Source organism: Bos javanicus, chromosome 3, assembly GCF_032452875.1.
Source record: "Bos javanicus breed banteng chromosome 3, ARS-OSU_banteng_1.0, whole genome shotgun sequence".
Classification (NCBI taxonomy): Eukaryota; Metazoa; Chordata; class Mammalia; order Artiodactyla; family Bovidae; genus Bos; species Bos javanicus.
The window spans coordinates 80,009,807-80,029,748 of record NC_083870.1 but is presented as its reverse complement, the minus strand read 5'-3'; the positions used below and the strand labels follow the sequence as shown (position 1 = coordinate 80,029,748).

Below are 19,942 nucleotides of genomic sequence, written 5' to 3'. Positions count from 1 at the left end.
TTGTGATGATCTGAATACTTTGGTGGTGATCAAAATCTCACTAGGTGCCATTTGAGAGAATTTCAAATATTATCAGTGAGGTAGGGTAATGTGCCCAGTTTGATAGCTCTATGACAATGTGTAAGGATTTATATTTTATAATGTGTGGGCCATAGTTATGTCTGGAGGTCTGCATTCTATGATATATTCTATGTATGAATATATCAGAGCATTTCAAAATTGCATAGTAAATTAGGAATAGCTGAGAATTTGAACTTTAGTCAGCTAAGTGGTCATTGGTCTGTTCATCTAAATGGACCCAGAAAAATGAGAAAATTATAATATTAAACAGATTTTTCAACTTGCTCATATGATGAATTTAGTACATTCTTTCAACCTGAGTTGAAAGTTATTTTGAACTCAGGTTTCTAAAAATATGAATATAGGAAAACCTGTCCTATTACATACCATTTGAGAAATGTCTTGTTTTTCTTTTCTTTCCACTTATTAAAAGAAATAATTTTTATTATTTTTGGCCATACCATGTGGTGTGTGGGATCTTTATTCGCCAGCTGAGGATTGAACCCTGGTCCCCTGCAGTGGACGTGTGGAGTCTTAACCACTGGATTGCCAGGGAATTCCCATTTGCCACTTTATTTGTAGTCTTCACTGTATAATTTGGTTACTATGTCCATTTTACCAACTCTCACATGCTGTTTCTGTCTTGAATGATATTTTTGTGTACATCTTTGGGCAATACATCTCCAAATAATTTAAATAAGACTCTTCAGCTCAGGAGGAAGAACTGACCAATATAACAGATGAAACCTCTATGGAATAGGAAATCTATAATGATGATTACTATAGAAAAGTTTTTCATCAAAAGCACCTCCCTAATGCGTTAGAAAATTCACAAGAGAACTCTTTCAAATTCTTCTGTGTGTAAATAAGTATATATTTAAAGGGAACTAAAATCTTGCATTGTTTGAACTCAGATATTAATGTTTGTCAGAGAATCCAAAGTACAGCATGACAGATATTTGCTATTTTGAAATTTTCTCTTAAACCTAGGAAGGAAATCCTCTTCTTCCTTTGTGAAGTGCCTATGAGTACATCAGACACTGAACTGAGTATAGGGAACAGCGTTAAGCAATTCAGACTCAACCCTTGCCCTCTTGGACCTAATAGTAAAGATAAAGAACATAAAGTTTGAAAATGCTGTGATATAATACCTATGGGGACTTGCAGAAACATATGCTAAAAGTATCTGTTTAGATTCTAAGCGGGGAGAGAAGAATGAACCAGAGAGAGTGAAGAGCATTTTCAATAAAACACAGTCAAATAAAGGCATTTGAGAACTTGAAATTCCCAAATGTGTGGTTGGGAAGCTGGGGAATGATGAGAAAGCAAGGTGGATGAATAGGCAAGGGTGACGAGGGAGTTTGGACTTTTGTAACTGCTAACACCCAGTTTATTTGTCTCTTCAGAATCGCTCTGTCAGCATTCTCAGTGATTTCAGCACCCACCTGAATGGTCTTCAATTTCTTCAAAGCTTTATTTTGACTCATCTTGTTTTCACCACATCTAGTTCACCAATTCTCATGGATCTTGCCACTGCTGATAAACTGGATCTTTTTTATAATTTCAGTTTCAAGGATCCTACTCTGACCACCTCTCCCCCAACCCCTCATATTAGGCCTACTCCCTTTATTACCTCAGCCTCCTGCAGTCTAAGCCAAAGTGTTTCTCTCACAAGATCACACAGCAGCCTGGGAATCTTACTAGGATTCACTCTATTAGATAAAAGCCCATAGAGCTCTTAGAAATAAGCTCTTCCCTGCCTTCCCTTTGATTTATGCTCAGAAGCCATTTCATAGTTCTAACATTGTTTGCCAACTGGAGAGGCTGAGAATGTCACAACTCTCAAGTACTATTAAAAATTCTTTTGTCTAACAGCCCTTTCTCAAGGAATATCTCTCCTCTTGCAGCACGAAGAAACAAGAGGCACTTTCAACACTTGTTTGGAAATTGCCTGGAGAGAGATCACCAGTTCAGTAGGCACCTTCTATTCTGTCCACAGAACCGCAGATGTGATACATAGCTTTCGGCCACAACATAAAGAAGACCCCATTTCCTCCAGTCTCCAATCACATATTTCCCACTTCCTTTCATGTCCTCACTGGCAGTGTCCTTAAAATGTAGGTTTCTGCCAACAGTCTATTCAAGGTATTTCACGCTTTCTCCACATGCTTCTCCAAATACTTCCAGCCTCTCTCCATCACCTAGTTTGAAAGCCACAGCCACTTTTTTAGGTATTATAGCAGCACCCCACTTCCAGGTACTGGTATCTTCCTTGGCTATCTATGCCATATAATAAATTACCCCAAATTTAGTGGCCTAAAACAAAAATCATTCATCATTTCATAGCTTCCATGGGTCCAGAACCCAGCTGCAACATCTGGAGACATCTGCCTCAGTGTCTTTCACAAGGCTGCCATGCAGATGTCAGCTAGGACTGCAGTTATTTTAAGGTTCAATTTTAGGAGGATCTGTTTGCGAGCTCACTCCCTCGGCTTCCAAGGTCCCCAGGGACCACTGGTCAGAAAGCCTTTGTCTCTCCCTGGCTTTGACAGGAGGCCTCCCCCAGTTCTTTGTCTCATGGGTTCTCCATGGAGCACATCACACTATGGCAGCTGGCTTCCCTTGGAGGGAGCCTGAGAAACTCACTGATGATCTTGCTTTTGGTTTCCACTGGGAAAACGGGAGTGGGGGTGCGAGTTCTCATTTTCGCTTTTCTCACCAAAATCTATCATCCTGCTGATGTCTGTGCCTGTGCAGTTTTCCTTGTCATCTTTAACTGCTAATGTGCTCCAATATAAAATGAACCCTTTCTTCTGTGTTTTGAGTCCCATCCCCTGTTGTCACTCAAGGAATTTGTTCTTGCAGTTATTTCCTCTCGTTCCTGCATCATCAAGTTTTCCTCTCAGCCAATACATATGCTGCAATAACTCTCATTTACTTTTGAATTTATGTTTTAATTGCAGTATAATTACTTTACAATGTTTTGTTAGTTTCTGCTGTACAGCAATGTGAATAAGCTCTAATTATAAATATACCTCCTCCTTCTTAAGCTTTCCTCCCACCTCCCCATCTCACCCCTTTAGGTCATAACAGAGCACCAAGCTAAGCTCCCTGCTATATAGCAGCTTCACACTAGCTATCTCTTTTACACATGATAGTGTATTTATTTATTTATTTTTTAACCAATCCATTGATTTTTAATGTATGAAGTGTAACATTTTCAAATATCAAGTGAAAAGCATATTATAAATCTATTTTTTGGCACTTTAACATGTCTTTAATGCAAATGTCCATTTTAGTATTCATTTGGTGCCCAAGCTCCAATGAATCATTGGAGTGGAATTTTGTTGCCTACCAGGACCCTGAGCTAGGGGTGGGGGCAGAAATTAGCAGAAGACCCGTGACTTAATTCTGGAACTTCTTGGCTGCATGGCCCTAAACCATTTTTTGGATTCCTTGTGCTTCATTTTCATCCTGTGTAAAATGAGTCTTAATGGTACCTGTTCCTCAAGTCCTTAACTCAGTAAGGTATAGACCACAATGCTTACTCTCCTGGTTTGGATTCGTATAAGCATGGTCTGTACTAACCCAGTATATGACCTCCTGGGCATGTTGCATGTTGCTGAATAACTGCTAACATCTGTGTCTAAACATTGGTATACACTCAGGCCAAGAGTTTCAAGAGATGGTTTGCTTTTATTTCCATTACTCTGGGAGGTGGGTCATAGAGGATCCTGCTGTGATTTATGTCAGAGAGTGTTTTGCCTATGTTTTCCTCTAGGAGTTTTATAGTTTCTGGTCTTACATTTAGATCTTTAATCCATTTTGAGTTTGTTTTTGTGTTTGGTGTTAGAAAGTTTTCTAATTTCATCCTTTTACAAGTCGTTGACCAGTTTTCCCAGCACCACTTGTTAAAGAGATTATCTTTTCTCCATTAGCTTCCAATGATAGTGTGTTTATGTCAGTGTTGCTTCTCAATTCATCCCACCCTCTCCTTCCCCTCCTGTGTCGACAAGTCCATTCTCTATGTCTGTCTCTATTCCTGCCCTACACATAAGTTCATAAGTACCATTTTTCTAGATTCCATATACATGCATTAATATACAATATTTATTTTTCTGTTTCTGACATAATTCACTCTGTATGACAGACTCTAGCTTCATCTAAATCATTACAAATGACTCAATTTCATTCCTTTTTATGGCTGAGCAACATTTAATTACATATATATATATATATATATACACACACACACACCAAATCAATAACTCCCATTTAAAACATAGATTTCCTTGGTCACAAATTTCCACCAAGTAATTACCCAGTTTCACTACTGCCTTTAAAGAAAACCAAGTTTTGAACTATGTGAATACAGTCTTCAGAAGTTAATATAAAAAGGTCAACAAAACTGTCTTCTGGCCATAAGGGAATAGTATATTCTGGAATTACTCCTCTATTATAAACAATTAGAAAGCCTGATAAAAGAAGAAACATCTATTTTCAGATAATGGACAAAGTCAAAACAGAACAGTGATTCCCGAGAGAAGGAAACAAAGCAAGTTCTATATTATTAACGTTTTCTGGGCTGGAGGCAGCTTCCAGGACATGATACAAGGAGGGGGAACTCAAACAGAACCCTACAATATTTCTGAACTGAGGAGACAAGAGAGAAGAGTTCAGAATAAAATCGGGCTTGATTAATGGAGCAGAATACTCAAAGTAGAGAGGTACAGAGAAATTAGCATACAGTTCAGTTCAGTCGCTCAGTCAAGTCTGACTCTTTGCAACCCATGGACTGCAGCACGCCAGGCCTCCCTGTCCATCACCAACTCCCAGAGTTTACTCAAACTCATGTCCATTGAATCAGTGATGCCATCCAACCATCTCATCCTCTGTCGTCCCCTTCTCCTCCTGCCTTCAATCTTTCCTAGCATCAGAGTCTTTTTAAATGAGTCAGTTCTTCTCATTAGGTGGCCTAAGTATTGGAGTTTCAGGTTCAATATCAGTCCTTCCAATGAACATTCAGGACTGATTTCCTTTAGGATGGACTGTTGGGTCTCCTTGCGGTCCAAGGGACTCTCAAGAGTCTTCTCCAAAGCATCAATTCTTCATCACTCAGCTTTCTTTATAGTCCAACTCTCACATCCATACATGACCACTGGAAAAACCATAGCCTTGACTAGACAGACCTCTGTTGGCAAAGTAATGTCTCTGCTTTTTACTATGCTGTCTAGGTTGCTCATAACCTTTCTTCCAAGGAGTAAGCATCTTTTAACTTCATGGCTGTAGTCACCATCTGCAGTGATTTTGGAACCTAAAAAAATAAAGTCTCTTACTGTTTCCCCATCTATTTGCCATGAAGTGATGGGACCAGATGCCATGATCTTAATTTTCTGAATGTTGAGCTTTAATCCAACTGTTTCACTCTCCTCTTTCACTTACATCAAGAGGTTCTTTAGTTTTTCTTCGCTTTCTGCCATAAGGGTGGAGTCATCTGCATATCTGAGGTTATTGATATTTCTCCTGGCAATCTTGATTCCAGCTTGTGCTTCATCCAGCCCAGTGTTTCTCATGATGTACTCTGCATATAAGTTAATTAAGCAGGGTGACAATATATAGCCTTGATGTACTCCTTTCCCTGTTTGGAACCAGTCTGTTGTTCCATGTCCAGTTCTAACTGTTGCTTCCTGACCTGTATACAGATTTCTCAAGAGGCAGGTCAGGTGATCTGGTATGCTCATCTCTTTCAGAATTTTCCACAGTTTGTGGTGATCCACACAGTCAATGGCTTAGGCATAGTCAATAAAGCAGAAATAGATGCTTTTCTGTAACTCTCTTGCTTTTTTGATAATCCAATGGGTGTTGGCAATTTGATCTCTGGTTCCTCTGCCTTTTCTAAAACCAACTTGAGCATCTGGAAGTTCATGGTTCACTTATTGTTGAAGCCTGGCTTGAAGAATTTTGAGCATTACTTTAACAGCATGTGAGATGAGTGCAATTGTGCAATAGTTTGAGCATTCTTTGGGATTGCCTTTCTTTGGGAATTAGCATCGGGGTTGCCTTGATTCTTTGTCTAAATACCAGTCCATCCATGATCTTGGGAAAGAAAACTTCTTGAAAAAGAAGTCAGTAGAACTGTAAGCTAAGGAATTCACAGAAGTCACACAGGGCCAGGAATAATTAGTTTCTTATAAAGAGATTTGGAGAGTCCTTGTTGAAAGGCAAAGGAGAAAAGGAAAGATATACCCACTTGAATGCAGGGTCTCAAAGAATAGCAAGAAGAAATAAGAATGCCTTCCTCTGTGATCAATGCAAAGAAATAGAGGAAAACAATAGAATGGGAAAGACTAGAGATCTCTTCAAGAAAATTAGAGATACCAAGGGAAGATTTCATGCAAAGATGGGCACAAAAAAGGACAGAAATGATATGGACCTAACAGAAGCAGAAGATATTAAGAAGAGGTGGCAAGAATACACAGAAGAACTATACAAAAAAGATCTTCATGACCCAGATAACCATGATGGTGTGATAACTCACCTCGAGCCAGACATCCTGGAATGTGAAGTCAAGTGGGCCTTAGGAAGAATCACTATGCACAAAGCTAGTGGAGGTGATGAAATTCCAGTTGAGCAATTTCAAATCCTAAAAGATGATGCTGTGAAAGTGATGCACTTAATATGTCAGCCAATTTGGAAAACTCAGCAGTGGCCACAGGACTGGAAAAGGTCAGTTTTCATTCCAATCCCAAAGAAGGGCAATGCCAAAGAATGTTTAAACTATCGCACAATTGCACTCATCTCACACGCTAGCAAAGTAATGCTCAAAATTCTCCAAGTCATGCTTCAACAATATGTGAACCATGAACTTCCAGATGTTCAAGCTGGACTTAGAAAAGGCAGAGGAACCAGAGATCAAATTGCCAATATCCGTTGGATCATTGAAAAAGCAAGTGAGTTCCAGAAAAATATCTACTTCTGCTTCATTGATCACACTAAAGTCTTTGTGTAGATCACAGCAAACTGGCAAATTCTTCAAAAGATGGGAATACCAGACCACCTTACCTGCCTCCTGAGAAATCTGTATGCAGGTCAAGAAGTAACAGTTAGACCCGGACATGGAACAACAGACTGGTTCCAAATTTGGAAAGGAGTATGTCAAGGCTGTATATTGTCACCCTGTTTATTTACCTCATATGCAGAGTACATCATGAGAAATGCCAGGCTGGATGAAGCACAAGCTGGAATCAAGATTGCTAGGAGAAATATCAATAACCTCAGATACACAGATGACACCACCCTATGACAGAAAATGAAGAAGAACTAAAGAACCTCTTGATGAAAGTGAAAGAAGAGATTGAAAAAGTTGGTTTAAATATCAACATTCAAAAAGCCAAGGTCATGGCATCTGGTTGCATCACTTCACAGCAAATTGATGGGGAAGCAATGGCTGCTGCTAAGCTGCTAAGTCACTTCAGTCATGTCCAACTCTGTGCGAACCCATAGATGGCCTCCCAGCAAGCTCTCCTGTCCCTGGGATTCTCCAGGCAAGAACACTGGAGTGGGTTGCCATCTCCTTCTCCAATGCCTGAAAGTGAAAAGGGAAGGTGAAGTCACTCAGTCGTGTCCAACTCTTATCAAACTCAAGGACTGCAGCCTACCAGGCTCCTCTGTCCATGGGATTTTCCAGGTACTGGAGTGGGGTGCCATTGCCTTCTCCAGGGAAGCAATGGAAACAGTGACAAACTTTATTTTCTTAGGCTCCAAAATCACTGCAGATGGTAACTGTGGCCATGAAATTAAAAGATGCTTTTTCCTTGGAAGAAAAACTATGACCAACCTAGACAGCACATTAAAAAGAGATATTACTTTGCTGACAAAGTTCTGTCTAGTCAAAGCTATGGTTTTTCCAGTAGTCATTTATGGATGTGAGATCTGGACCATAAAGAAAGCTGAGTGCTGAAGAATTGATGCTCTTGAACTGTGATGTTGGAGGAGACTCTTGAGAGTCCCTTGGACTGCAAGGAAATCCAACCAGTCAATCCTAAAGGAAATGAATCCTGAATATTCATTGGAAGGAGTGATGTTGAAGCTGAAACTCCAATACTTTGGCTACCTGATGTGAAGAACTGACTCACTGGAAAAGACCCTGACACTGGGAAAGATTGAAGGCAGGAGGAGAAAGGGACGACAGAGGTTGAGATGGTTGGATGGCATCACTGACTCAATGGACATGAGTTAGAGCAAGTTCAAGGGAGTTGGTAATGGACAGGGAAGCCTGGCATGATGCAGTCCATGGGGTTTGCAAAGAGTTGGACATGACTGAGCTACTGAAGTGTTGAATACCAGCAGAAACCCCATAATATCCACACTTTAAAATGGGTCCAGCCAGCCTGGATGAGAAGCCAATTTGGGGGAGAATTGATACATGTCTTTGTATGACTGAGTCCCTTCACTATTCATCTGAAACTATCACAACATTATTAATAGTCTATCCCCCAATACCCAAAATAAAAAGTTTAAAAAAAAGTGTGGCCAGATTAGCCCTAGCGTCAAGGCTGATCTACATTTCCCCCTAAAGAGCTTAAAAGGTTCACACTTAAGTCACCCAAATAACCAATTGCCAGAACAAAATTCAACATTCTCTAAGAAAAAACAGCATGATCCAACACTCAAAAATGTAATATTCACCATGCCTGGCATCCTGTGAAAAATTCTGCATATATGAAGGACAGGAAAAAGTAAACCATAACCCAGAGAAAAAGAAAAAAATAGACAATAGATGCGGACTCAGAAATGGCTGAGATGATAGAACCAGCAGATGATTAGTAGTAATATCCTCCATGTACTCAAGGATATAAAGAAAATATGAATATAATAAGAGAAATTGACAGTATAAAAAAGAACCAACTAAAATTTTGAGAAAAGAAAGATACGTTATTTGTAAACAAGTGTGCTCAGTGTTAATTGAGAAATTTTAGACATCAGATCACATCAGTCGCTCAGTCGTGTCCGACTCTTTGCGACCCCATGAATCACAGCACACCAGGCCTCCCTGTCCATCACCAACCCCCGGAGTTCACTGAGACTCACGTCCATTGAGTCAGTGATGCCATCCAGCCATCTCATCCTCTGTCGTCCCCTTCTCCTGCCCCCAATCCCTCCCAGCATCAGGGTGTTTTCCAATGAATCAACTCTTTGCATGAGGTGGCCAAAGTACTGGAGTTTCAGCTTTAGCATCATTCCTTCCAAAGAAATCCCAGGGCTGATCTCCTTCAGAATGGACTGGTTGCATCTCCTTGCAGTCCAAGGGACTCTCAAGAGCCTTCTCCAACACCACAGTTCAAAAGCATCAATTCTTCGGTGCTCAGCCTTCTTCACAGTCCAACTCTCACATCCATACATGACCACAGGAAAAACCATAGCCTTGACTAGACGAACCTTTGTTGGCAAAGTAATGTCTCTGCTTTTGAATATGCTATCTAGGTTGGTCATAACCTTCCTTCCAAGGAGTAAGAGTCTTTTAATTTCATGGCTGCAGTCACCATCTGTAGTGATTTTGGAGCCCAGAAAAATAAAGTCTGACACTGTTTCCACTGTTTCCCCATCTGTTTTCCATGAAGTGATGGGACCGGATGCCATGATCTTCGTTTTCTGAAAGTTGAGCTTTAAGCCAACTTTTTCACTCTCCACTTTCACTTTCATCAAGAGGCTTTTGAGTTCCTCTTCACTTTCTTCCATAAGGGTGGTGTCATCTGCATATCTGAGGTTATTGATATTTCTCCCGCCAATCTTGATTCCAGCTTGTGTTTCTTCCAGGCCAGCATTTCTCATGATGTACTCTGCATATAAGTTAAGTAAACAGGGTGACAATATACAGCCTTGACGAACTCCTTTTCCTATTTGGAACCAGTCCATTGTTCCATGTCCAGTTCTAATTGTTGCTCCCAGACCTGCATACAGGTTTCTCAAGAGGCAGGTCAGGTGGTCTGGTATTCCCATCTCTTTCAGAATTTTGCACAGTTTATTGTGGTCCACACAGTCAAAGGCTTTGGCATAGTCAATAAAGCAGAAATAGATGTTTTTCTGGAACTCTCTAGCTTTTTCCATGATCCAGTGGATGTTGGCAATTTGATCTTTGGTTCCTCTGCCTTTTCTAAAACCAGCTTGAACATCAGGAAGTTCACGGTTCACATATTGCTGAAGCCTGGCTTGGAGAATTTTGAGCATTACTTTACTAGCATGTGAGATGAGTGCAATTGTGCGGTAGTTTGAACATTCTTTGGCATTGCCTTTCTTTGGGCATAGTGTTTCTTTAGACATAGTGTTATTTAATCAAGAAGCTGTATGCAAGCCACAATGCTAGGCTCTGTGAGAAGTACTTTCCATTCTTTTGCTCTTACCTTTTTTCTTTCCTTGCCCTTCTCCTTTTCCTTCCTTCTTTCCCATCAAGATGGACTCACAGATTATTATTTTATTTCATGAGCTATTCAGTTACTATTATTATTCATTTTTTTGATCACACTGTCCAACATTTGCCAGGTTGGGGCTTATTTAAACTGGCTTCTGTGTCCTTTTGATGTTTTCCATCTATCTTTTTTTTTTTTTTTAAAATAGGACTCCTTACTTTCTAACACTAGAAGAATTTTCAGGTTGATTTTATGCTTTTCCTGCTCTGACACTGGAATCAGCCATTTCTCCAAGGAGCCCTGATTCCATTTTGTTGGAGAATGATGTTCACAAAGTGGTGTCTGGGGGCTAAATGCTCACTGTTCCTTGAGTGGCATTGTTTCTAGGCCCCCTTAGTTACAGAGTTTGTTATATGTATGCATACACACAGTACACACACAATGTGCATAATACACATAATACTCAGAAATCTATATTTTTGTATCTCTCTGTATATACATAACAAAAAAGCGTGTGTTCATACTGATATCTCTTGTTCTAGTTCAAAACTGCAGGATCTATTCTAGCAGTGCTTTTCTTTTCTTGTAACAATAGTGACTTCAGTCATGAAATTAAAGACACTTGCTCCTTGGAAGGAAAGCCATGACAAACCTAAACAGCATATTAAAAGACAAAGACATCACTTTGCCAACAAAGGTCCAGAGAGTCAAAGCTATGATTTTTCCAGTATTCATGGATGGATGTGAGAGTTGGACCATAAACAAGGCTGAGTGCTGAAGAATTGATGCCTTTGAATTGTGTTGCTGGAGAAGCTCTTGAGAGTCCCTTGGACAGCAAGGAGATCAAACCAGTCAATCCTAAAGGAAATTAACCCTGAATACTCACTGGAAGGACTGATGTTGAAACTGAAGCTCCAATACTTTGGCCATCTGATGTGAAGAGCCAACTCATTGGAAAATACTCTTAGGCTGGAAAAGATTGAGGGCAGGCAGAGAAGGTGGGCAACAGAAGATGAGATGGTTAGATGGCATCACCAACTTAATGGACATGAGCTTGAACAAACTCCAGGAGATAGTGAAGGACAGAGGAGCCTGGTGTGCTGCAGTCCATGGGATCACAAAGAGTTGGACGTGACTTAGTGACTGAGCAACAACAAACACCTTTTTCTAGAAGTGAGAAATCTTGCTTCCCTTTCCAACAATACATTATCTAGTTGCTTAGTCCTAAAATACACACAAAGTAATTTTGGAATAGCTAAGCCATACTGCTGTAGGAAACAAAGAGTCCAGTGTACAGTGACTAGAGCGCAGTGTCTGTGTTGACTCACCTTACCTTTGCTAATGCTGAAGGTTGCATGATCGAGATTCTGTGCAGTTAACTAGGGTATCCCCTCCCCTTCCACTTCACGTGGTTATGTTGTTAACTTGACATATATTTAGGTCCCTTTGCTTTTGTTTGTATTCCTTTTTTATTTCTTTTTTCTTTTTTTCTTCCTTCTTCTCCTCCTTGTTGATTTTCCATTTGTTTGGTAATATCGTACAACTGACAAGTACTTTGTGTTATACAGAATGCTTCTTAAATTTGTCTCCTTGATGAAATTTGTCAGCTTCTCACCTGGACCTAATTCATGAGGTCTGGGCTGGGTTTGCATTTCTATCAAGTTCCAGATGATGCTAATATTATTGGCTTGGGAACCATACTATGAGAACCTCTGATCTATGACACTTACTAAAAATAGATTCCTTGGCCCCAGATATACTGAATTCCATGGAGCGTCCAGGAAATCTAGTTTTAAAAGGTGCCAGGTGATTTTTATGATGAAACTAGTCTGGGATGCTAACCTATTTTTTGAAATTCCTTTTGATGGGTAAAGTAGACTTTTGGGAGTAACATTTGTATAGGTTACCAGTCTGAGATTTAAAATGTGACTTGATTAAATTATTCACAAAACTAATGCTAAATTTTCCAGTTATTTAATGGTTCACCAACTATGTTTTGCTCTCAGTTTATGTCACAGTAAAGAACACTCATTTGGTGTTACTCCTATAATAATTTAGTGTAGATCTTTCTTAGAGAAGTTTTAAAATATTGATAGAAAATTTTGGGGGGAAATAAGTAACATGACCAAAGGTCAGAGGATAGAATGTGCTTTCTATAAACCACTGTGACTAAAAGATGAAATTTTAGTACTAATTATATACCTAGCTTCTGAGTAGAAATATTGCCTGAATTGTGAAATTTGCAAAGAAACCAAATTTAAAATTATTTGACAACTTTTTTTTATTATTTTCACTTGCAAGTATCAGTTCAGTTCAGTTGCTCAGTCGTGTCCAACTCTTTGCAACCCCATGAATCGCAGCACACCAGGCCTCCCTGTCCATCACCAACTCCCGGAGTTCACTCAGACTCACGTCCATCGAGTCAGTGATGCCATCCAGCCATCTCATCCTCTGTCGTCCCCTTCTCCTCCTGCCCCTAATCCCTCCCAGCAACAGAGTCGTTTCCAATGAGTCAACTCTTCGCATGAGGTGGCCAAAGTACTGGAGTTTCAGCTTTAGCATCAGTCCTTCCAAAGATCACCCAGGGCTGATCTCCTTCAGAATGGACTGGTTGGATCTCCTTGCAGTCCTCATATATAGAGGGATTAAATAAATAGTGGCACTAAATTTATGTGTGTGAGTACTGGCAAATGCATAAAATATTTTGCTGAATAAACATTTTTCAAGAATGTCAGAAATTCTTAAGTTTTGATAATTTTAAGCCAATGTATTGCTTTCTTATTTTAGAAATTTGATCACCATTTTGATTTACACTACTTTGAAATTTTGATAATTTACACTACTTTGATATTATCAACATTTTGAAGTACCTTTTAAAACTCTGTTTTCTTCTTTGAAATAATTTTATTTATTTATTTATTTTATTTTTGGCTGTACTGGGTCTTTGCTGTTATGTGTGGGCTTTCTCTAGTTGTGGTGAGTGGAGGCTTCTCTTGTTGCAGATCATGGGCTCCAGAGCATGAGGGCTTCAGGAGTTGTGGCACACAGGCTTAGTTGCCCCATGGGATGTAGAATCTTCCCAGATCAGGGATTGAACCCATGACCCATACATTGGCAGGTGTATTCTTAACCACTGGACCACCAGGGAAGTCCCTGAAGTATCATTTGATGTATGTAAATACTTAAAACTTTAGAAAATCTTTTGGAAGATAAAAGAAGTTCTTATGCTTACTTTGACAAGTAACAAGGCTGTATAGTCCAGGTTTCGCACAAACTTGAAAAAACTGCTCTAATAAATGTGAGAAATATCTAGTGTTTTCCTCAAGGAAAAAATAATTCAAAATAATTCTATAATTTTCTAATTTTCTGAATTTTTGAAATATTAACAATTCAGATTATAATTATTCTTTGGTTGTGGCCATTAAAATCTTTGCTAATCCCTTAAGTAAAATGATAATGGTAACAGTGAACTTACCTTGTGATTATAAAGCATCTTGGATGTAATGAATTGAGTACTGAACATGGAAGCATGAGACTTAAGATGAATTCCAGTCCATGTTCTCCTTGAGCCTCAGTTTTTTACTTGTAAAATAGGTAATATTAGTTCCCTCATAAAGTGGTTTGACGGAGAAGGCAATGGCACCCCACTCCAGTACTCTTGCTTGGAAAATCCCATGGACAGAGGAGCCTGGTAGGCTGCAGTCCATGGGGTCGCTAAGAGTCAGACACGACTGAGCGACTTCACTTTCACTTTTCACTTTCATGCATGGAGAAGGAAATGGCAACCCACTCCAGTGTTCTTGCCTGGAGAATCCCAGGGACAGGGGAGCCTGGTGGGCTGCCATCTATGGGGTCAGACACAACTGAAGTGACTTAGCAGCAGCAGCAGCAGCAAACTGGTTTGAAAAATTGAAGTAGATAGTGATCCTCAAGATGTTTTGTGTGCATTATAGATATGCTAAATAGTGAAATTTGATGGTATATTTAATGTGGTTTCTATATTTTTGTGTCCTTTTTTCATCAAGTAGTCACCAGTTCAGTTCAGTCGCCCAAGTCGAGTCTGACTCTTTGTGACCCCATGGACTGCAGCACGGCAGGCTTTCCTGTCCATCACCAGCTCCTGAAGTTTACTCAAACTAATGTCCATTGAGTCAGTGATGCCATTCAACCATCTCATTCTCTGCCATCCCCTTCTCCTCCCGCCTTCAATCTTTCCCAGCATCAGGGTCTTTTCAAATGAATCAGGTGGTCAAAGTATTGGAATTCAGCTTCAACATCAGTCCTTCCAATGAATATTCAGGACTGATTTCCTTTAGGATGGACTGTTGGATCTCCTTACAGTCCAAGGGATTCTCAAGAGTCTTCTCCAACACCACAGTTCAAAAGCATCAGTTCTTCAGTGCTCAGCTTTCTATATAGTCCAACTCTCACATCCATACATAACCACTGGAAGAACCATAGCCTTGACTAGACAGACCTTTGTTGGCAAAGTAATGTCTCTGATTTTTAATATGATGTCTAGGTAGGTCAAAATTTTTTTCCAAGGAGTAAGCGTCTTTTAACTTCATGGCTGCAATCACCATCTGCAGTGATTTTGGAGTCCCCCAAAATAAAGTCTATCACTGTTTCTACTGTTTCCCCATCTATTTCCCATGAAGTGATGGGACCAGATGCCATGATCTTCGTTTTCTGAATGTTGAGTTTTAAGCCAACTTATTCACTCTCCTCTTTCACTTTCATCAAGAGGATCTTTAGTTCTTCACTTTCTGCCATAAGGGTGGTGTCATCTGCATATCTGAGGTTACTGATATTTCTCCTGACAATCTTGATTCCAGCTTGTGCCTCATCCAGCCCCGCATGTCTCATGATGTACTCTGCATATAAGTTAAATAAACAGGGTGACAATATACAGCCTTGATGTACTCCTTTCCCTATTTGGAACCAGTCTGTTGTTCCATGTCCAGTTCTAACTGTTGCTTCCTGACCTGCATACAGATTTCTCAAGAGACAGATCAGGTGGTCTGGTATACTGGTAGTTAGCAGTAGGGAGTACGAAATGTTTTTGGCCTATAGCTGGGATAGAAAATCTTTTTTTTTAAAGGTGAAGATAATAAATATTTTAGGCTTTACTCTCCGTTCTCTCTGTATCACAACCTTGTGGTCATAGTTACTAATGAATGAATTAGTAAATGAATGAGCGTGACTGTGTTTATGGACAAGTGTCCATAAATGTGAATTTTATATAATTTCCATGATTGTGGGATATTCTTCCTTCTTTTTTTAAACCAGTAGATAATGTAAGAAATGCTTCTTAGCTCATAGGCTGTACAAAAGCAATTGTATTTGGCTTGTGGGATACAGTTTCCTCACCCCTGAGTTTCATGATGGGATTATTTGTTGGAATGATTTGGGAAATTACTGTGTGGAGATTTTTACTAAAAACCCTATAAATTATGAAATACTATGATATATATTGTATAGTACATGTATTCTATAATACATAATCATTATATATCATCATTATAAATATATATTATGCATATTTTTGTGTATACTGAAATTATAAAGTAAATGAAAATGAGATTGATTAAATAGAACACAGCAGTGAAGTGGTAGAGAAACCAGAGAGTTAATCTCTTTAGGAATCAGCCCTATATAAATATCCACTGTATTTAGAAAAAAATGGCATTGGTGAGACCATCTAAAGTAAGAGTATAATTCTAACTTTTTATTTTACAAAAGAAAAAAATCACCAGAATTTCCTCTTAAAAATATTGGTGGGGAATATGTTTTCTGTTCAGTTCTTTTTTGCCTTAAAATTTGGAAGTTTTTCAGTCAAAACACAATATAAGCTGCAAGCATATTTCTGACATAAAATACTGCAATTTATTTAATTTGTTCCATACTCTTTTGATAAAAACTTTTAATATTTGAAAAACACATAAAAGTCATGGTGCGATATTTTTAAAAATCACATTTTATTGGAATTGTTTAAAGGTTTAGGTGAAGTTGAAAGTACTAAGTCATTCTACCTTCAATTCAAAATGGAATTTTATGAGTGTATAGCATTTTGAAATTTTCAAAAACACTTTTTTGGCACAGTATTTTTATTTTAAGGTAAATTTTGCATATAATAAAATGCACCTTAAATATAAGGTTGATGAATTTTGGGAAGTATGTTCACCTATGTAACCAATATCTTAATCAAATACATTGCATTTCTTTAATAATTAATGATGTTGAACACCTTTTCATATGTTTTTTGGCCATGTGTATGTCTTCATTGGAGAAATGTCTGTTTAGATCTTCTGCCCATTTTTTGATTGACCCTTTTGTTATCTTTTTATCTTTCATAGTATCTTCTGAAGAACAGAAGTTTTTAATAGTGATAAAAATCAAATGATCAATTAGTAATTTTGTGACTCGTGCTTTTGTGTTGCATCTAAGAAATTATTATTTAAAACAAGGTCACAAATTTTTTTCCCAAAGTTTCTTCTGATTCATAGCTTTAAATTCTGCATTTAGATTAATGATCTATTTTGAATTAATATTTGAATCTTATGTGAGGTGTGGATTAAAGTTGAATTTTTGTGTGGAGGGGGGCGTATAGATATCCCACTGTTTCAGCACAATTTATTGAAAAGATTACTCTTTCTCCACAGAATTGCTTTTGCACCTTTGTAGAAAATTGATTGTCCATATAGGTGTTGGTTTCTTCTGTCCATTAATCTATTTTTTTCTCTTTATGTTCGTACTCCTTTGGCTTGATTATTGTAGCTTATTGTGACTTCTTGTTTTATTATTTTAGTGGTGGCTTTAGGATTTAGAATATAGGTCTTTAACTTAATATAGCCGAACTGATGTTATACCTCCAACTGACATTTTACCACTACATGTATAGTGGAAGATATTTATAGCTGTATATATACACGTCTCCCCTTTCCCCAAGTTTGGTATTAATGTCATACATTTTATTTCTACCTATGTTATAAACCCCACACTTTATGGTTATTATTTTTGCTTTAATTAGTCAATAAATATTTATCCTTTAAGTTAAATTTCATTTCCTTGTGTGGAACCAGACTTCTATTTGCTATCATTTTCTTTTTGTCTGAAGGACTTCCTTCAGCATTTTTTTTTCTAAAGGAAGTTTTTGCAACTTTGATTGATGATAAATTCTTTCCATTTTGGTGTGTCTGTAAAAAGCCTTTATTACATGTTTATTTTGACAGATATTTTTATTGAATATAGGATTTAAAAATCACGATTTTTCTTTCAGTACTTCACTGTTGCCTCATTGTCTTCTTGCTTATATTATTTCTAACTTGCTTTATTGATTCTAACTTATACTGATTGCTAACTTGCTTTAACCCTTATCTTTCTGTCTCTGCTATAATGTAGCTTTCCCCCCGAGAAGCTCTATAAGCTGGGTGTGCAGAACAGTTTACCTCAATTTGGATTTTGTGTCCTCCATTTTAAACATATCTAGTGCTTTCACATCTATGTTAATATGTAGCTCTTCTTTTCTCATATAGGCTTGACGTGTTAGAAGAGTCACCTCTGCTCCCCCAGAAAGACAGTTTTCAGGTTGTTCAGTGCAACTGCAGTGTTCATGAATGTTGTGAATGTCATGTGCCTGTGCCGACAGCCAAGCTCAATAACTCCCTTCTTATGTATTTGAAAATTACATCTGGTGGAGCAGTTTTTCACTCACCTCCAATGTCAGCTCAGCCCATTAATGTTGGTAAGTTGTGCCTAAGAAAGATAATATCTTTAAACATCAGTCATTCAAACAGGCTGAAAATTGTTTACAAGATGTTTCATTAGCTTATCTCACTTTGACTGACACTGTAATGATGATAAATGTAGTCCTAAGGGGTATTAAAAGCAGCTTCTAGAATGATTTAACAACAGTATAGATATTTCTGCAATTGTAACAAATTCATTTTGAAAACAGTTTGATTTCTTTAAATCCTAGGTCAGTCTAATGGATATGTTTTGTTTGATTATGACTTTTTCACATCTCAGATAACTATTTCTGAAAATAATTAAAAGCTCCTTTTTACCTGACTTTATGCCTTCAATAAATATTTTTTAGAGACTCGTGGGTATCAGTCACTGATCTAGGAGCTGGGGGAAACAATGGTGAGTGAGACAAAGTTCCTGCCTCACAGAGCAGGGGTAGACAATACTGGGCAGAGAAAAACAATATAAACATAAGCAAACTAATTGGCTGTACAAATCTGATTAGAAGAAAAACTTATATAATAGACAAGTGCCCACATTATTAGTGCAAAGATTCCCCAGATTTCTTTCATCAGCTTGAATATATAATTATAAATATTCAGTGTATTCAATTACATTATTCAATGTGAATATTATAGATGAATGCTAAATTATTAATTTATTAACTCAGTTTTGTGTGTATGTGTTAAATTATGTTACATATGATACATAATTTAATAGTGTTACTGTTTTACATTTCCTGAAATAATTATTGCAAATTCTTTATGTGCTTCTCTGCATCATTGTTTTTGCCATCACTGGAACCACTTTTTCAGACATCTGACACCATATTCCTTACAACTTCATCCTCACTTCTTTTTAAGTACTAAGGGTATAGCATTTTTTGAATCTACCTATGATGTCATATTTAACATTAGGACTTTTAAATAACTTGTCTTTTAGGGATATATTTGTGATTTCCACGTGATTACTATGATATCCAAGCAATTCAGTCATGATGTTATACCATAGGGAAAAAACAAAAAAAATCTATAAAATGTCATTATCTTCTCTTTTTAAAACCAGTTCTATCAAGTGATTTTTAAGAAGTGTTTAGAGCCAACATTGAATTAAATTGTTTTTAAAAATAAAGTAGTTAAGACAAGGTGTTGTGATAGACTTTATAAGAAACTTTAAAAAATTTGTCTTATTTCAGATAATTTTTGGGGAAAAAATCTTTTTTTGTATTTGGGTATATGTGATTAAGATCCCAAAATTGAAAGAAATAAAATAAGACAAATTGTACGATAGAGACTATCAGGTGTAGGAGTCTATTATTTCAGCTATGGAAGTCCTCTTTTAGGAAATAGCATTTTAAACTTAAAAAAAAAGAGATAACTATGCAAAAATCCAGAACAAAAGGTGCTCTAAACAGTAAGAACAGCACTCACAAAATTCCTGGGATAGAATGAGCTCAGAATTTGGAAGAACCAAAGACAAGAGCCTTTTGCTTGGAGTAATTAAGGTAGGAGAACATTCAGAGATGTGGTTAGAGAGTCATCTGCATTCAGATCATACCACAGGCTATGGTTACAAAGTTTGGATTTTATTCTAATTGCAGTGTAAGCTTTTGTACCAGGAGAGTGATGTGATCAGACGTGTGTGTATGTGTGTGTGTGTGGGCACACACACGCACACATGCGTGCTCATACACATGTTTAAAATGTATGCTCTATTGAAGAAATAAATTG

The 19,942-nt window shown here is 37.9% G+C and overlaps 1 protein-coding gene across 2 annotated transcripts in view; it reads left to right on the top strand.

The window, feature by feature from the left end:
- Window positions 1-19,942, top strand: part of LEPR (leptin receptor) — a 99,957-nt gene that overhangs the window by 30,880 nt on the left and 49,135 nt on the right. For both annotated transcript variants that reach the window (XM_061411708.1, XM_061411707.1), the window contains exon 6: window positions 18,002-18,210. In XM_061411708.1, coding sequence (XP_061267692.1) covers window positions 18,002-18,210 — 209 coding nt within the window. The remainder of the gene's footprint in view (window positions 1-18,001; window positions 18,211-19,942) is intronic.